The sequence below is a fragment of the Lottia gigantea genome (assembly GCF_000327385.1).
Source record: "Lottia gigantea unplaced genomic scaffold LOTGIsca_64, whole genome shotgun sequence".
Classification (NCBI taxonomy): domain Eukaryota; kingdom Metazoa; phylum Mollusca; class Gastropoda; family Lottiidae; genus Lottia; species Lottia gigantea.
Window position 1 is genome coordinate 247,741 of NW_008710179.1, and position 17,570 is coordinate 265,310.

Here is a 17,570-nt window from a genome sequence, read left to right on the forward strand (position 1 = left end):
TCATACACAAACACACACCCTCACACTCAGTAGCTCTTAAGACAACACCACCCCAATTCTGGGTGTCTTTTTTATTTTAACGCTAAAAACCTGCCTTTAATATACATGTTGTAACTTCCATCGTTACAGATTTCCAACAGACGATGACGTCATAAAAAAATTAAATTTTCATCAGACGTCAACGTCATTTTAAATTTTCATTAAAAGTCGACATCCTTTTACATTTTACATCAGGGGAATTGCGATAACTCACCAAGTTTACGCTTGCACTTCACTTAAAAACCTGTCAGATTTTGTATATTCTTTTAAATTATTAATTTGTAAAGTGCACTGTATATTAAATCAATTATGTTACTTTACAAGATAGCTCTTTAAGATAACGACAGGTTACCTTTAATCAATTAGTCTAAACAATCTAAACTTTTATTCAGATATATTGAACATGACGACGAATAAAAATGGCGCTGGCGCCAAATTGATTTCTGGCAGACGGCTTATTTATGTGACTTTAAATGATGTCATGAAGATATATATATCTATCAAATGACCAATTCCTCTCGAACATTAGGTCACGCTGACTGTATAGACCAGATCTCTAGGGTTGAAGCAGTAATAATAATGGTCATACGGGTCATATGTATATATATTGGAGCATGAGTCATAGTCTGCTATTCCAACTGTTTGCTTTAAAGATACAGGTCTTGGAAGATAAGCAAGTATAAATGGCCAGATAAACTCAAGGAAATATTTCTCTGAAAAGAAAGACATTTGGATAATAGATTGGGTTATTAAGAAACAAAGTTGACATAGGCCTATAGACAGGTATTGAATGTGTTATTTTTTTTTTTCGGATTAAAGGTTAATACCCTTGTCTTATGACGACGTTTTATTTAAGCGTGAATTCAAAAGGCAGACCATTATTATCTAGGCAATAAAATCAAACTAATTAAATCATATCGAGTACCTTAGCACTAAGTTAGGTGAAGCTATACGACAATACATAACATACATAACAGAAAATCAGAATATTTTCCTGTACTTTATCTGATGACCTTGGTCAAATATCCTGTTCATCACTAAACATTATTTTACAATATTGCAATAAATAAAAGAAGAAACGAGAGTGTCTATTTCATTCGGACAAACAAGACGAGCGGGGTATCACGAGAGAGAAACAGAAATCGGTTGGCAAAATCATGAAACTGTGCAGGTGATTTTCGATTATATTCCTATTTTAAAAATTAAAACTTAGATATTGATTTCATCTTTTTTTTTTAGCTAAGGTACAATTTTCAAATTTTAGTGATGGCGCTTCCATTGTTTGGAATTGCTAAAGCGCCACGAAACCTATGTCCTATCTTATCCGTACCGTTGTTAGCAGCCATAGAGAACACGCACCGTGACGGCACAAATAGCCAGTGCGATTTATTAAATTGACAACCAGGAAGTAGATAAATGATATTTTAAATCAATGTATAAGCTTGTATTATGATTCTGACAGAACAAATACAGCTACTTAGTCACATGATAATATTAATAGCATATTATCTAACAACAATCAGGGAAACGTTTTTATTTATGGTAGTGGAAGCAGCATTGTACAAGGAAACAATAATGGAGTTTAAAGTGACACTCGGTTGTACCAATTGATAAAGTCAAATTCCAGCAATGCGTATCACTTGACAGGCTAAGAGTCCTCTTGCAGTCCGTGTACAATTTGATATAAGAAAAGAAAGTCCAAGTTTTTCGACTTAAGCCAACAATCTCAAGTGCCAACATCATTGATGATCTCACAATATCATTTACAAACTAAAAAACTGTTCACAATACGCAATTATTAAATCGAACACAAACTGTCCCTTTTTATGATAGTGACAATGATAAGGTTCTATTGGTTGGAATTAGTAATGACAATAATAGTGTCGTGGTGTTGTAGAGTGGTAGTAGTAATAACAATAATAGTGTCGTGGTGTTGTAGAGTGGTAGTAGTAATGATAATAATAGTGTTGTAGGGTGGTAGTAGCAATGACAATAATGGTGTTGTAGAGTGGTAGTAGTAATAACAATAATAGTGTCATGGTGTTGTAGAGTGGTAGTAGCAATGACAATAATGGTATTGTATAGTGGTAGTAGTAATGATAGTAATGGTGTTGTAGAGTGGTAGTAGGAATGATAATAATGGTGTTGTAGAGTGGTAGTAGCAATGACAATAATGGTGTTGTAGAGTGGTAGTAGTAATGATAATAATGGTGTTGTAGAGTGGTAGTAGCAATGACAATAATGGTGTTGTAGAGTTGTAGTAGTAATGATAATAATGGTGTTGTAGAGTGGTAGTAGTAATGATTATAATGGCATTGCAGAGTGGTAGTAGTAATGACAATAATGGTATTGCAGAGTGGTAGTAGTAATGACAATAATGGTATTGCAGAGTGGTAGTAGTAATGATAATAATGGTGTTGTAGAGTGGTAGTAGTAATGATAATAATAGCGTTGTAGAGTGGCAGTAGTAATGACAATAATGGCATTGTAGAGTGGTAGTAGTAATGATAATAATGGCATTGTAGAGTGGTAGTAGTAATGATAATAATGGTGTTGTAGAGTGGTAGTAGTAATGATAATAATGGTATTGTAGAGTGGTAGTAGTAATGACAATAATGGCATTGCAGAGTGGTAGTAGTAATGACAATAATGGTGTTGTAGAGTGGTAGTAGTAATGATAATAATGGTATTGTAGAGTGGTAGTAGTAATGACAATAATGGCATTGCAGATTGGTAGTAGTAATGACAATAATGGTATTGCAGAGTGGTAGTAGTAATGACAATAATGGTATTGCAGAGTGGTAGTAGTAATGATAATAATGGTGTTGTAGAGTGGTAGTAGTAATGATAATAATGGCATTGCAGAGTGGTAGTAGTAATGACAATAATGGTATTGCAGAGTGGTAGTAGTAATGACAATAATGGTATTGTATAGTGGTAGTAGCAATGACAATAATGGTGTTGTAGAGTGGTAGTAGTAATGATAATAATGGCATTGCAGAGTGGTAGTAGTAATGACAATAATGGTATTGCAGAGTGGTAGTAGTAATGACAATAATGGTATTGTATAGTGGTAGTAGCAATGACAATAATGGTGTTGTAGAGTGGTAGTAGTAATGATAATAATGGCATTGCAGAGTGGTAGTAGTAATGATAATAATGGTATTGTAGAGTGGTAGTTGTAATGATAATAATGGTGTTGTAGAGTGGTAGTAGCAATGACAATAATAGTGTCGTGGTATTGTAGAGTGGTAGTAGTAATGATGATAATGGTATTGTATAGTGGTAGTAGTAATGAGAATAATGGTGTTGTATAGTGGTAGTAGCAATGACAATAATGGTATTGTAGAGTGATAGTAGTAATGACAATAATGGTATTGCAGAGTGGTAGTTGTAATGATGATAATGGTATTGCAGACTGGTAGTAGCAATGATAATAATGGTGTTGTAGAGTGGTAGTAGTAATGATAATAATGGCATTGCAGAGTGGTAGTAGTAATGACAATAATGGCATTGCAGAGTGGTAGTAGTAATGACAATAATGGTATTGTAGAGTGGTAGTAGTAATGATAATAATGTTATTGTAGAGTGGTAGTAGTAATGATAATAATGGTATTGTAGAGTGGTAGTAGTAATGATGATAATGGTATTGTATAGTGGTAGTAGCAATGACAATAATGGTATGGTAGAGTGGTAGTAGCAATGACAATAATGGTATGGTAGAGTGGTAGTAGTAATGATAATAATGGTGTTGTAGAGTGGTAGTAGTAATGATAATGATGGTATTGTATAGTGGTAGTAGTAATGATAATAATGGTATTGCAGAGTGGTAGTAATAATGACAATAATGGCATACAAAAGCTCAGTGTAAGGCCAATATAGTAGTGTAGTAGTGCCGAAAGCAATAATGATAAGAATGATACTTGTAGAGACAGATGAATTGTGGAATATTGAAGAGGGTAATGGTACGGTTCCAATTTTCGGTCTTCCGACTGTCACCCATTACCATTCTGCGTACGTTCCGCTTTTCCAATTTTCTTCCATAGTATTACCGGAAAATAGGATGACTCATCGTTGTAATGAAATTGTCGGCATTCAATTTTCTAATCCTCCCAATGGAAACAGAGTAAATCTTAGAAAATAGATATATAGTGTTTAAATAATATTATAAGAGGAGACTTGAATTTCCTAATGCCGATCGTCTTTATCGTTTTGAGTTCGTAACTAGACATCATCATTGTCCCTGTGGAACAGTGGCATGACTCATCGTTTGGTTTACATGTTATCTGTTATCTATCTATATAAGTGTATGGTAATTGGTACAGCGGAGGACGTGACGTTCTGGTAGTAATGGGGGACAACATTCTTCAGACAAGCCCAAGAAAACTATCTATCGAGCTTTTAGGCGATGGTAATAATAACACAAAGCATGCAGGGGCTAGTTAATTGTATACTGAGATTTACATTAACAATTAACATTGAGCGAAAATGTTGTCGCATACATAGCTTTGTTGGAGATTTTATTATTTGCACCTAGTGCCCTTCGTTTTAAAGTGTCGTATGCATCTTGGCAGTGCCATCAACTATTCAGGCGTATACATCACCAATTAAAAGTTAAACAGGTCCCTTATTGAACATTTTCGTTTGTCCAAGGTGTTAAAATGCGTTTAATTGGAGGGCGAAAGCTCCTCAACTCAATATGTTTTTAACTTTTAAATTTAACTTTTAATAATTTAAAAAGGTGTATCCTCCATATTTTACTGTTATCAAAGTTAAGCTAAGAATAAATGTTCTCTTTGTGCAAATACCTATTCATATATTTTGCATGTGGTAGGTCTTTGAAGTCCCATTATATTCAATTTGTAATAGTCACCAATGTTTATAGTTTAAAGGTACATTGTCGATTAATTTCACTCATAAATTAAAGGTAGATGACAAGTTTGGTGATGCGCTTTTTGTATAGCATTTAAGATAGCTTGCCAGGAAAGATAATATACGCCCACTGGCAGCTTTGATTTTGAATAAAAATATTTAGCATTACAGAAACAATCACCAGTTTGAAATATTCAACTTTCGGTCATACACTTCTTTGAACTCTTTAGGGTGATACTGAATAATATCGAGTATGAGTTATTGCCCTTGTTCTTGAAAACGTGTTTAATCTTTAGCTCGTGTAAACTCTACAAGGCAAATATTCAATCTTCAGCGCGGTACTGAATAATAAAACCCAAGTTTTTGTCAAAATCCGGCAAGAATCATGCCTTCTAGAGTTTTTACGAGCTACAAATTGAACAAGTTTTCAAGAACAAGGGCAATAACTAACACTAAGTATTTTTCAATTTTTCTGATTTTCAATACGGTTTATCCTTGGGTGGTTACAAACACTCACATTAAGTTTCGTCAAAATCCATAAAGAATTGTTCCTTCTAGAGTGTTTACAAGCTAAAATTGAACGCGTTTTCTAGAGCAATAACTCATACTAATTATTTTTCGATCTTTCTGATTTTAAATAGGGTTCATCCTTGAGTGATAACAAACACTCACAACAAGTTTCATCAAAATCCGTCATAAATTGCACCTTCTAGAGTGTTTACCATCGTTTCAAGAACAAGGGCAATAACTCATACTAAATATTTTTTGATTTTTCTGATTTTCAATAGGGTTCACCCTTGGATGATTACAAACATGTGGGCGTATAAAAAAACTTCAACCGATATAAAATATAAAATTTAAAGAATGTAAAATAGCATTGTGCAAATTTCGGCCTCGAGCATCAATGTTTCTATATTGCTATAGTCAGTTCATCGATACGTATTATATATAAAGATTGGGTCAATAATTTCGAAAAATGTCCTTGTTTGAAATCTTTACCAATATATATAAGCAAACGCTATCAGTACAATATCTTGCTATTTTGGAATGATACTAAAAACAAATGGGCATAACTTTGATATATAATTCTTATTAAATTTAATTCGATATCGAAATTATCCATTATGTTTCTTTTTTGAGTAAGTTGCAGTTGTCATAACTATGAAAAAAAGGTGTTATTTGAACTCGTGGTTTCCGACTGTACTATGAAACACACTATAATACTGTCTGTAAGCAATAAGTCCAATATGTGATAAAATACCAGAGGAAATATGCTCATTCTTATTTATCTTGCCACCCACCAATAGGTATCCAAAACTGAACAACATATAACGAACCTACAACCATGTTTTTAAATATTGACTGCACATGTAACGACAGTTGGTTTTCCCTGAAAGTTAACAAAAGTTAACCTGAGGTGGTCCATGTGTTTCCGACTTTTAAAACTATTCTTGGAATTGAATTTTTCTTGTTCCCTTCCCTTAATTTCCACTTGATGGTTTGAATATTATTTTGGCCTGTATCACCAAATTCCTTTCGTGATTACCTTTCTTTCGTTTTAACTCTTCTTTAATTATAAACTTATCTGTCCTTTGTAAGATAAACTATTTCCTTGTCTTGTGACATAATCTGGAGCTGCTGATGAATAACTGAAACATTTGCTCTCTAATTTGGGCGTTTGGAGGTCGAGTTGATATTTTTTTAGATCATTTCAACACGGTTTGCAGTAATTCAGGATGAGATCCAGGATTAAGTGTATTTTTCAACTACTGTCAGCATCGGATGGTCACCAATCGCTTGATATAGTAGACCTAAAGACCCCAAAACACAGTTGCCGTCAGTTGATTGTATTCTACACTCGTCAAAAATCATATCTAAGCAGCAGGAATCTGTAGTTATTCAATTGTCGGTGAATTTTTACTACCGTTATCATTGTTGCTCCTGTCATGAGCTCATAGCCTAGTGTGAGCCTTATATTATTTAATTGTGTCCGATGTAATCTGTAAGATGACACAATGTCTTGTCATGTTCTCGGACAAATAGGATGTTTTTCGGACTCGCTGAAACTAGACGTGATTTCTTAATAAAAGAAGAAATAAAACTCTCATTCAGAACAGATAAAACAGACTTAATACCATTAATTTTTTTTACCAGCAAGGCACAGTGATCCCGACATAGAACATCATTGATATACTGAATTGCACTAAACCAGACAAAACCTCAATAACTGTTTAGTTCGCCAAATTTTCTCATTTATTCCAAATGCTTCTTTCAGGCTGGTGATAAAGCTAGTATTTCATGAAATAAGTCTAAGATTCAATTATTGTCGTGGTCAACAGTTGAAAAGAAACTTTTCCTAGTTTCAGAGAAGGAAATGGCATGTTACGTCACAATTTATTGTGGAATAATGCACACTAGTCAGAAACTTATTTTTCAATCTATTCTAAACAACTTTATTGCAATAAACAAAATAATGAATGGATGAATAGGTTGTACTGCCGTTCACAATATGCATGTTATTCAGAGTCTCGAAATATTGTTCTTTGTTACTGGCGGGTAAATAAATATATAAATAAAAATATCCTATGTTCCCTTGGATTTACTTTTCTTTCTAAATCACGAGACGAAATTTTTAAACCAAAGAACATTGCAGACTTTGAATGTCCTTTGGTTTGATTGTAATAAGTTTAGTTAGCTAATTCGACTGAATCAAGGCCGTGTGAAAATATGAAAATTCTTACGTTAGTTAGGCTATATGTGTGTGGTCGTTACCACGTTTTTTAACGACTATTCCTAGACCCAACAATTATTCCTGTAGACAGAATTTAACAGACGCATGCTGTGGTATGATAACGTGCCAAAACGTTTCGTGGTCTCATTAACAATGTCTACAGATCAAACCTGTATTTTATTCAGCACCATTGTTTCATGTTAAATACGTACAAAACTTGCCAAATTAGCCTACATAAGTGGCAGAAATGTACCGCAATTGATCTGAAATACGTGGGCCTAGTCCTACGCTATTTTCGCATTGAATGTTAAACAAAAAGGCTTATTTTTTTCACTCAACATTTATGTCGGGGAATATGGTCTGACTGAATAGAACGAATAACGTTAGACTACACAGCGCCTCAACTCCAAATTTTCAAAATTAGCCCCTTGGACCCACCCCCGGTTTAAAACCCCAGCTATAAGCGCAATGACCTGGAATGTCAATCGTTAGAAAAAAATCAAGATGAAAGTATCTAACGTGAACTTGAATGGACCTTCAAACAACATGCTAACAAGACAAATCAAAATTAAATTAAAATTCAGTAATACATTTGAAACCTTTCCTAGAACAATAAAAGTGTTTCCAAATAATGATAATTTATGTTATATCAATACAAGGGAGATAATACTGTTAAATTATAGAAGGACTCACTCCACTAATTCATTTGCCATCTCTTCCCATGTTAAAACACGAAATTCAACCTTCTATAACTTTTTCCAGAAATCTCGTTGAAAGCTTTCCAACATGTCGCATGAAAGCCTGACCAATTCTCAATGTCTCCTAAAAAATTCATTATATGATGACCATGAAACTACCGGTTATACTCATCCGCTAGAGTTTGGCACTTCACAAAACGACTATTTTTAGAATTAGCCTTCCGCCTTTAAGTCTCTCATCATCTCACCAAATCTGAAAGATAATGCAATTTCAGACATCAAATTCCAAATCTAGACCAAATTTTACCCAAAAATAGGCAGGCAAAAACCCCAAAAGGGAGAGAGAAAGAAGATTTCTAAAAATAGCCTGGACAACATAAAAATGTTTTAGTGGAGTGAGTCCAGAATTCGAGGACTTTAAGGGAGACAATCATCAAGACAAATTTCCACTTTAATAGAAATCACTAACTTGTAGCAATAGAAATGAAGTTATTGCAGTAGATAGTTCTTGAAATGAGATTCTGAAATTATAAACATAACAGTTAGTTTGAAATAGATCTATCTTTTTTATTTATGAATTATTTTTGTCAGTGAAGCTGTTTCGATTGAATCTATTTATAGAAAATGACGTCATAAAAATGGAATTCCCTACTTCCGGGGGTGTTTTCCAATGGCAGACAAAAAGTTCGTTGTAATGAAAATGACAGTTTATTGTTGATTCATTGTACTAATGAATGACAAAAATGTCCTCAAAACGATATGTCACTAAAACAAAACATCATTCTCTGGGCAGAAGCTGTAAAATTGTATGAAGATGGTGATTTAATAGAATGTTTGGAGCAATTGAACAAAGTGAATGTGTCTGCTAAAATTCGTTACAATCAGGGCATAGTTAATTCTAGATTAGGTAACAGTGACAAGGCTATTGAGGTACAGTAAATTATTTTATAAAATTGTAGAGCTCCTCCTTTTTACTATGTCTGTATTGAAATTAGCCCAGACAATAAAACTTTTCAAACATAATATGAATAGCCTAGAATACTTTAAACAGTCAACAATATTCCATGAACTTGAAAATTCAAATGCCTTTGTGGAAAAAAAAAAATTTGTTTGGTGTTTTGGTGTTCAATGTTTGTTATTTTCAGTCATAATAATTACATGTGTCCATTTTGTTTTGCTTACATAACTGTTATTGAAGTTAGCCTATATAGCATTCTGACAACAATAACTGTGGTTTCTAGTTAGATGATGAATTATAGTAATATCTTTAATCAATGGTTTTATTTCAGTATCTTAGTCAAGCTCTTCAGTTAGATAGTTTTATGTCTGTAGCCTATTTTCAAAGAGGACTTTTATTCTTTGACCTTCACAGGTATGTTTAAACTTAATATCATTGTACTTCAATAGAAAACATTCCATACATGGGAACATCATACTAAAATACACCCACTGCAGCAGTTCAAAAATTGAATGTAATAGTTCTTAGGTAAATAGATGAGTCAAATTTAAACTGATCACATGACTAATAAGATGAAAACTGTTCAAACAATCTAATTTTGACATGTTGTATTTAATATATTATGTAGATATAATGAAGCTGAGAAAGATTTAGAAGATTCTCTGATTAATTTACGTGGTAGTATGGTGATAGACTATAAACAACTTGGATTATATACACAACTACATCTAGCTCAGGTAACTCTATGTCCAGTGTAGCATTACTTACTAAGTAGTTGTTATTGACTTGAGCTTATCTTGATGCTACAATTGGATAGAAATATAAATGGCCATATCTTTACCAGCTAAAGAAGCTCAAATTTAGATGCCAGTACCTATTGTCCTTCAGATGTTTTATTGGATTTGACTTAAGAGTGATTTGATTGCATACTAACCCAATGTCTGAGTTTGGCAACTGAAATTAAGTTCTATCAGCTGTAAAGCGTAAAACCGACATATTTACCAGAGCATGTATCTTAAACATCATCAGCTCACATAACTTATAATGATTTTAGCTTTCTGCCATCCATTACCAATAGGTTCTATATAATTTGGCTGTCATCAAGAAGTTTAAAGGAGATGTAAATGGTTTTGAATTATACAGTACCAAATTTTATAATAATCCATTTAATACAGAGCTGTTTTCTTCTGTAAACACAAAATTATTTGTAAGTTACTTTACAAAACAACTCAAACCACTGTCTTTAGGCTACTTACCATGCATATAGTTTTCTGTTTTCACACTGCCTTGTGTCTTTCCTTCAAAAAACAACAAAGCAAAGCAGTTCAATATATGTTGCCTTTTTTGCACTGGGAATATGATCTATATCAAAATATTCATAACTAATCAAAACTTGCAACTGACAATATGAATGCCATACAAAAATTTAGAAACTTAAAAATTAGAAATCTGTTATAGTGTTTATAAGTAATAATAATTTATTCCTACTTACAGAATACAGTAGTTAATCTCAGACCACTTTATAATATATTCTGTCCACCAAAAGGTTATGTGTCTAATTTATTGAAAAAAGATTTTCTAGGCAAATCAGAGGTAGGTTTTTATTCTTTTCTTAGATAGTACAATCATTAAAATATTGCTAGTTATTTATTAAAAAAATTATAATTCAAAACGTTTTTTCCCATTTGCCTTTGAACTCCAGTTGCAGTTCTACTTAGGCAAATCTTTCTTGTATCAAGTGATTGACATGATGCTTTCTATATGTATCTACTAGCCTCTAGTATATCATCATACTGATGTATCTGCTGTTTAAATTTGAAATCTTTTATTTTATACAAAGGTTGTATCATCAGTAGAGGATAATGATTTTGTGTTAAGGGTAAGTCACTTCTGTTCTTTAACCAAAGTTAATTGAAAATATCATTCAATGTCTTTGACTTATTATGCAAATATTCAATCAAACGAAAGATATCACATAGTTTGTCATATTTTATAGAATTCTGTTTTTACAGAGAGAACAGAAGTCCAGATCTAATCCATCAACACCAGTGGTGGTCAGAAAAAATCACCTTGATGTCCAAACACATAGAATGGCAGTCACTCCACCACCTTTAAGACCACCCCCAAGATTAAAATCTGATGCCATTCCAAATGACCATGTCAGGGAGCCAGACAGCAATGTTCATCCAAAACCATTCTCTCAGCTACAGATACCACAAAGAACTGTTCCAATACCATTGTCTAAAGTCCAAGCTATATCCAAAGAACGGAATAATTCTAAATCTGTGATAATAAATGATAACGGTTCTCAGGGCCAATCTTCCATTAAACAATTCTCACCCATAGAGATACCACAAAAACATAGTGTATCAAGTACACCAGTCCCAGTATCTACTGTGATCACCAAGAAAGTGGTACCTGTTCGTCCACCACCCTTCATAAAAGACTGTGATAGAAAACTTAAACCAGAACGACCACCTCCTCCCAGATTTAAATGAAAATTATTCAGGATACATCTATGTTATTATTTAGATAACTATCTATTGAGCTTTTATTTATATGGATTTTAGATGTGATTTAATAAACTACAAGAGCTAACCAAGTGATGAAGATTAGTGTTATTCTGTTGTCTCTTCCAGAATCTTATGTTTAGTCCACATCACTTCCAAAACGTTATTGGGGTAATCATAGTTGCATATACACAGTAAAGAAGTGGATGTGTTTAATTTGTGTTTATATTGTTAATAACATATTCTGGTTGTTATTTTTGTTTACTGGATAATATATCTTATCCTAAAAAATTAATTTTGGTTTTACCTTTGTCCCATACAATATTTTACTCTTATCTTATTTGAAGTTTGTTGTATTTTTATGTTATAATATGGTGCATATATTTTGTTAATTTATATTCAAAGTGTAATTATCCGTTTATGTTTTATTTGTTCTAAGGGAGGTAATACTTTTAATAAGAATAAATACATGTTTCATTGATTCAATGATATTGAGGTCAATAACTTAATTGATTCTTTTATTGGAGGTAGTGATACTAATATTTTGATGATCCAGTAAATCTTTTTTAACCCCATCCCCGTCCCTACTTCCGCCATCCACGACCACTTTCCACTCCCGATAGCCCCTCTGATTATATTACCTGCCACTCCACCCTCATGTTCTTTAAGCAACGATACGATTATCATGTAACGTTGCTTAAGGAACATGCCCCACCCTCAACAATCACGTCTAGTTGTGTCTGTCCATTGGCTTCCCCTCAGAACAGAAAAAATAAAAAATTCATTCTACTTTCTCTGTCAAAATCGCGTAAGATACATTTCCACCTTCCTATATAAGAACATTTTCAAAGGAGACCTCGAACCGCGACTAGTATGAACCAAAAAGGAAGCCGAGGTGCTCAGATAGCCTCCCCGTCAATGAAATTCGGCTACACCACTGTGTCTATCTAATACTTTGATTTACGCTATTCACGTGGGCAATTTTTTAATTATTCTCTTAAAGAGGATTTTCTACAAAACTTGATATGACTCAATATCAACAGGGTGAATATAATTCCGATTTACTCAAGTATGTCGATCAAACCTATATGTACGGTCTAGGTCACCTTACCTCATAAAGTTAGTTTGACATTGAAAGTCATCATTTTTGTATGAAATATGACCAAAATAGCTACACGAATAGGATACACGAATCAATATTGAAGTAATATACTATATTCCCAAAGTTTTTACAGTAGTCGACTTTCTACGCTTCAGAAACCCTTCGTCTAGCTCTACCCATCTTCATAGTGTCAAGCTATCACAAACTTCGTCTTAAACCATAACCGCAATAGCCACCTTTCTTGTATAGTGGAGTGAGGGGAAGCGAGGGGTGTTTGTAACAGCAAAATTTGATTATATTGTAATCTATCGAATGCATTGGGCGTTTAATCGGGACTATGATTGGCTGTATTCCCTAGTGTATAATATAATTAAATAGTTGCATTAACAAACTTCCACGATCCATGAATAGAGGCTATTGCAGTCAAGGTTTACGACCAAGATATTGTGAAGATGTGATACAAGAACGATGGCTATTGCAGTCAAACTTTTGACACACTTCGTAATAGCTTGACATTGTGAAGATGAGCTATGACTACAACGGATTTGACTTCTTCTCAAAAGCGAGCTATTATACATCTAATAAGAGGCCTCAAAAGAAAGCAATTACATGCCATTGTGTTTACAATCTTTCTGTCGAGGACTCTGATTGGCTATATTTGCTGGCACAATCAGAATTAGACTCATCCCTATACAATAACATTATATAGCACATTACAATAAATCTGATTAATAGAGTTTATTGGTCAGCATTTCTTCTACCACTATCGCTTGAACCCTTATTTCCAAGCGGTTAACTTCTGCCACATAATGATGAATTCACCTTCACTTATTTGACCACTGCCTGAAATGCACAAAACATTATTTTCATAATGACGGTCTAAAATCATACTTATGTTCATTTTCCTGGTAGAAAACAATCACAATTACTTAATTTCTTCGCCGGGAGTCACTTAGAATCAATAGAGTAATATGGTTGTACAAGAGTACAAGCTTTTAGTACATAATCTTATGGTAATGCAGGCGATACATTATATATCTACCCAATCAAAGACTCTTAACGTAATAACCATAAACGCCAGAGCCAGAGAGCTGTAAGGTCACCCATCTTCACAATGGTTAAGGCAATACAAACTTTGTCTTATACCTAGGCTACATTAAGACATTATGGATTATCATTTACAGACGTTCTGTCGATGGCTCTGATTGGCTGTATTGACTAACGTACTAGAGTAGTACTAACGTCAAATCACTGCATTTACAAACCTCTGTGAAACAAGAAAAGTGCCCATTGTAGTCAAGGTATAAGACGAAGTTCGTATTACCTTAACCATTGTTCATTCATATTCATAATAATTAAATATTTGCGTATTAAGTCTAGGTTCAAACGTGTGACATGTTTAATCCAAAATTCAATTTATCTAATTTTTTTTTAATGTATGCCGTATGAAACTTACTGTCAGAATCAAACCAGTTATAAACAAAAGGGAGATCTGGTGACTGTGTGATATAGCCATCTTTATTTACATCTAGATTATAAAATAGGTGTGTAGCATCTTTAATATTTCCTAGTTTCTCAGTAGTCCAGTGACCCGTAAACTCTACACCACTGATCTTATGGTTGCCTGATGAAAAATATTATAAAACACATTACTTTATTCAAAACACATTTGTGGTTCAAAAGTCTCTCCTCATTTGCATCGCTTGCTACTGGAGCTACCAGTGACGAATGTAAATCCGGATTTAACGGATCGTTCCAGCTTATATACGTGAGGAATTACAATCTGCTTGTCAGATACAGTATGGGCCACGTCAAACATGTTAATACTATACATAATATAGACAATCATCGATTTGGCAAGAAGTATGATGACAATTGCTTTATTTTTAAAGAGCTATGTTATTCCCAGTAAATTGAAATTTTACTCAAAGAATAAAAATAATAGAAATTACCGTCCAGGTCAAATGTTCTGAATATCTGTTCAAAATCACTTCTACTTAGAATCAAATCATGATCTCTATCGCCCCTCAGAAACAGTTTCCTAGCCATAGCATTATCATAGATATGACCTGTTGGAACCGATAAACTAAATCAAAAATAAATAAAAAAATAAAAAAATACCATCAAAATTCACGGAATTATGTCAAGGCAAAACGAGAGTTCCAAAATTTAGTCTGTGGTGAATGTTTTTGAAGGTAGAATGACATAGAATTTCAGATTGTGTAAATCATTTAACATCGTTTCTCCAATATATTATTTTCATTTAATTTATTAATAAAATGGTTTAAAGCGCGATGATGGCAGGTCAATGTGAACAGCTGTCAGATTATGTCTAAGAAAATGGGAACTCAGATCGACCTTGTGACTGACAGAATCTGAGAGCTACTCGATTTTCTACGAGTAACTCGTATTTGTCAGGGTGTTGTGGTGTATGAATACATAAAAGCTTACCCAAGGCCTATCAAGGAGAAAACTGCCAGTAAAGTCGACATCCTGCATATAAAAAACAGTAGACATGTTGAGCTCTATTGAGATTTCAATTCAATTCCATTCATAAATAAAGTTAGGGAATCTACAGCAAGTGATATCTTAATGTGCCAAAACCATTTCAGAATTAACAATCAGAGGAGTTAAAGCCAAATGGTTCAACTCCATTTTCATTTGTAAGCCTCTGTTTCTATTAATGAATGTGAGCGCTTATCGCAACTTAAACATACTTCATAAATATGCATCTATACAGTTATTATTTGATTATAATGTAACGTCAAATTTTTAATTTATATGGTATTATATTAAAGTATTCTGATCTATTTGCATAATATAAATGCGAATGTGTAGATTGTATCATATCATATCATGTAGTATCTCACAACCTATGTTCGGTAATAAAAACCACTTCCACCCCTTAATTTTTTGAAGGATAAAATATTTAGAGAAAATACCAGGGTATATACATTACAAGATTAATGTTATGTAAACCTACCTTAATCAATCGATCAGAATATAGTGTTTGAAATATCTACAGGCTTGAGAAATAAACATTTGTGACATGGTGATTATCTCTTGACATACCGATTAGATTAAAGAAGCCCTGTACGACAGAATTTTGACCAAGCGCAAAAAGTAGCAGTCCCAGATTATTATTTCTCTATCGCGAAAACTACCACAGTCAACGGTAGACCTAACTGTGATTCAGAACTAAACAGTACAGGAAACCTCATTTAATCACTCTAAAATATGGAGACGATTTTTTATGTTTGACTCTTGATTCAAAATGTAGGTACATACATAGTTCTCTTTATTATATAATATTTGAATGACGATTTCATCCAGAATATGGATTATAATCACGCTATTTTTTTTTGTAAATGACCTTTACTGGATATACAGCGAAATTCATTTACTTTTAGCGCTTACCATTGTAAACTTTGTCGAGAGCGCGGACCTATGAGAGGCCCTCACATTTCTTTCTGTGTGACTAGAGAAGAATTTGGCGTTGCAGAAATGGGCAAAAATGGGGGGAACATCGCGGACAGAAGGTAAATCCGAAACATCCGCCTCTTTCTCAGTCTCTGATGGATATTTTGACAGTTTTCGGCTGGAGTAGAGTCAGAAATATATCTAAGGTTTGCAGATCCTGGAGTCGAGTCAGAAATATATCTAGGGTTTGCAGATTCGAGGTATCTAAATAGGTTTAAATCCCCTGCACCTGATTCTCTTACAACTTGTCTGTTTGTTCGGATGGGACAATAAACCGAGGCTTCGTGTGCTACACAGTATCTAAACGCCCTCTCTATAGTTGAAAATTCCAAAAATGTGTAGGATTCTGCCTCCAGTCTAAAATAATTTCGTTCATTGCACACTATATGACATTGACCTCGTTGGCCCATACCTGAGCAGAAAAGGGGAACGTACACCTCAATCGCATTTCAACACCACAGGTTTAGTTATCAAGTAATGAAGCTATAGTATTTTATTATAAATGACTGCCCAGTGAGGTATAAAACTGTGCTAAATAAAATTACATCAACTGTTTACTAGAGAATCAGCCTCATCCATATATCTAAACGATTCTTCAAGTTTACTGACGTTTTCTATACGAATTGCAATAGATTCATCTCTAAGTTTGTCCTCTTCGTCGCCTGTTATTTTAAAATCCCTCGTTTGATCAAGAATCTGTTCAACAATTTCAAGATTTTCGTCAGTTTTCTTCATCAATTTAGTTAAAATACCTGCTATTCCAGCAACATAGAAACATATAGCTGAAAATAATAGATTTTCTTATATAGGGGGCTATTTATCGATTTTCTAGAAATATTTGTGAAACATCTATATAAAAGTTTACAAGAAGAGTTAAAACTGAATGCAAGGGTGAAAACTTTTGAGACGTGGTCTGTAAACCTACAGTTTATACTACAGTTTTGAAACGATATGGGAAATAAGAGGCTATAGCAGTACTGGTCTGAGATTGAAAATAAACGACAAAAACTTACATGCAAACACAAAGGCAAAGTATGTATCGTTGCACATTTTAACAATGGTCTCTGTTTTATATAAAATAAAATATAGCATGAAATACAAATATAAATATACATGTAATTTAATTTAACTTATGTCATTGATTTTTATAGTTATATAAAACACACATATTTGATAAAGC

General features: G+C 33.5%; 2 protein-coding genes across 2 annotated transcripts; one reads left to right on the top strand and one right to left on the bottom strand.

The window, feature by feature from the left end:
* Positions 1 to 9,002: 9,002 nt before the first annotated feature.
* On the top strand, positions 9,003 to 12,271 carry LOTGIDRAFT_235403 (hypothetical protein). Its single transcript, XM_009064633.1, has 7 exons — positions 9,003 to 9,270; positions 9,630 to 9,712; positions 9,927 to 10,035; positions 10,377 to 10,505; positions 10,793 to 10,891; positions 11,139 to 11,177; positions 11,311 to 12,271. Exons 1-7 carry the CDS (start codon positions 9,100 to 9,102, stop codon positions 11,794 to 11,796), a joined length of 1,116 nt encoding a protein of 371 aa, XP_009062881.1. The 5' UTR covers positions 9,003 to 9,099; the 3' UTR covers positions 11,797 to 12,271.
* A 1,346-nt stretch (positions 12,272 to 13,617) lies between these two features.
* On the bottom strand, positions 13,618 to 15,910 carry LOTGIDRAFT_235404 (hypothetical protein). Its single transcript, XM_009064634.1, has 5 exons — positions 15,894 to 15,910; positions 15,362 to 15,403; positions 14,863 to 14,996; positions 14,367 to 14,534; positions 13,618 to 13,753 (listed from the first exon to the last, which is right to left on the bottom strand). Exons 2-5 carry the CDS (start codon positions 15,400 to 15,402, stop codon positions 13,689 to 13,691), a joined length of 408 nt encoding a protein of 135 aa, XP_009062882.1. The 5' UTR covers position 15,403; positions 15,894 to 15,910; the 3' UTR covers positions 13,618 to 13,688.
* Positions 15,911 to 17,570: the final 1,660 nt, after the last annotated feature.

Excerpts from the sequence above, each read along its gene's own strand:
- LOTGIDRAFT_235404 (XM_009064634.1), bottom strand. The coding sequence starts at position 15,402 with ATGTCGACTTTACTGGCAGTTTTCTCCTTGATAGGCCTTGG. Across the intron at positions 14,997-15,361 it reads TTCTCCTTGATAGGCCTTGG|TTTATCGGTTCCAACAGGTC; the intron begins GTAAGCTTTTAT and ends TTTTTGATTTAG. Across the intron at positions 13,754-14,366 it reads TAACTGGTTTGATTCTGACA|GCAGTGGTCAAATAAGTGAA; the intron begins GTAAGTTTCATA and ends TGTGCATTTCAG.
- LOTGIDRAFT_235403 (XM_009064633.1), top strand. The coding sequence starts at position 9,100 with ATGTCACTAAAACAAAACATCATTCTCTGGGCAGAAGCTGTAAAATTG. Across the intron at positions 9,271-9,629 it reads ACAGTGACAAGGCTATTGAG|TATCTTAGTCAAGCTCTTCA; the intron begins GTACAGTAAATT and ends GTTTTATTTCAG. Across the intron at positions 9,713-9,926 it reads TTATTCTTTGACCTTCACAG|ATATAATGAAGCTGAGAAAG; the intron begins GTATGTTTAAAC and ends TATATTATGTAG.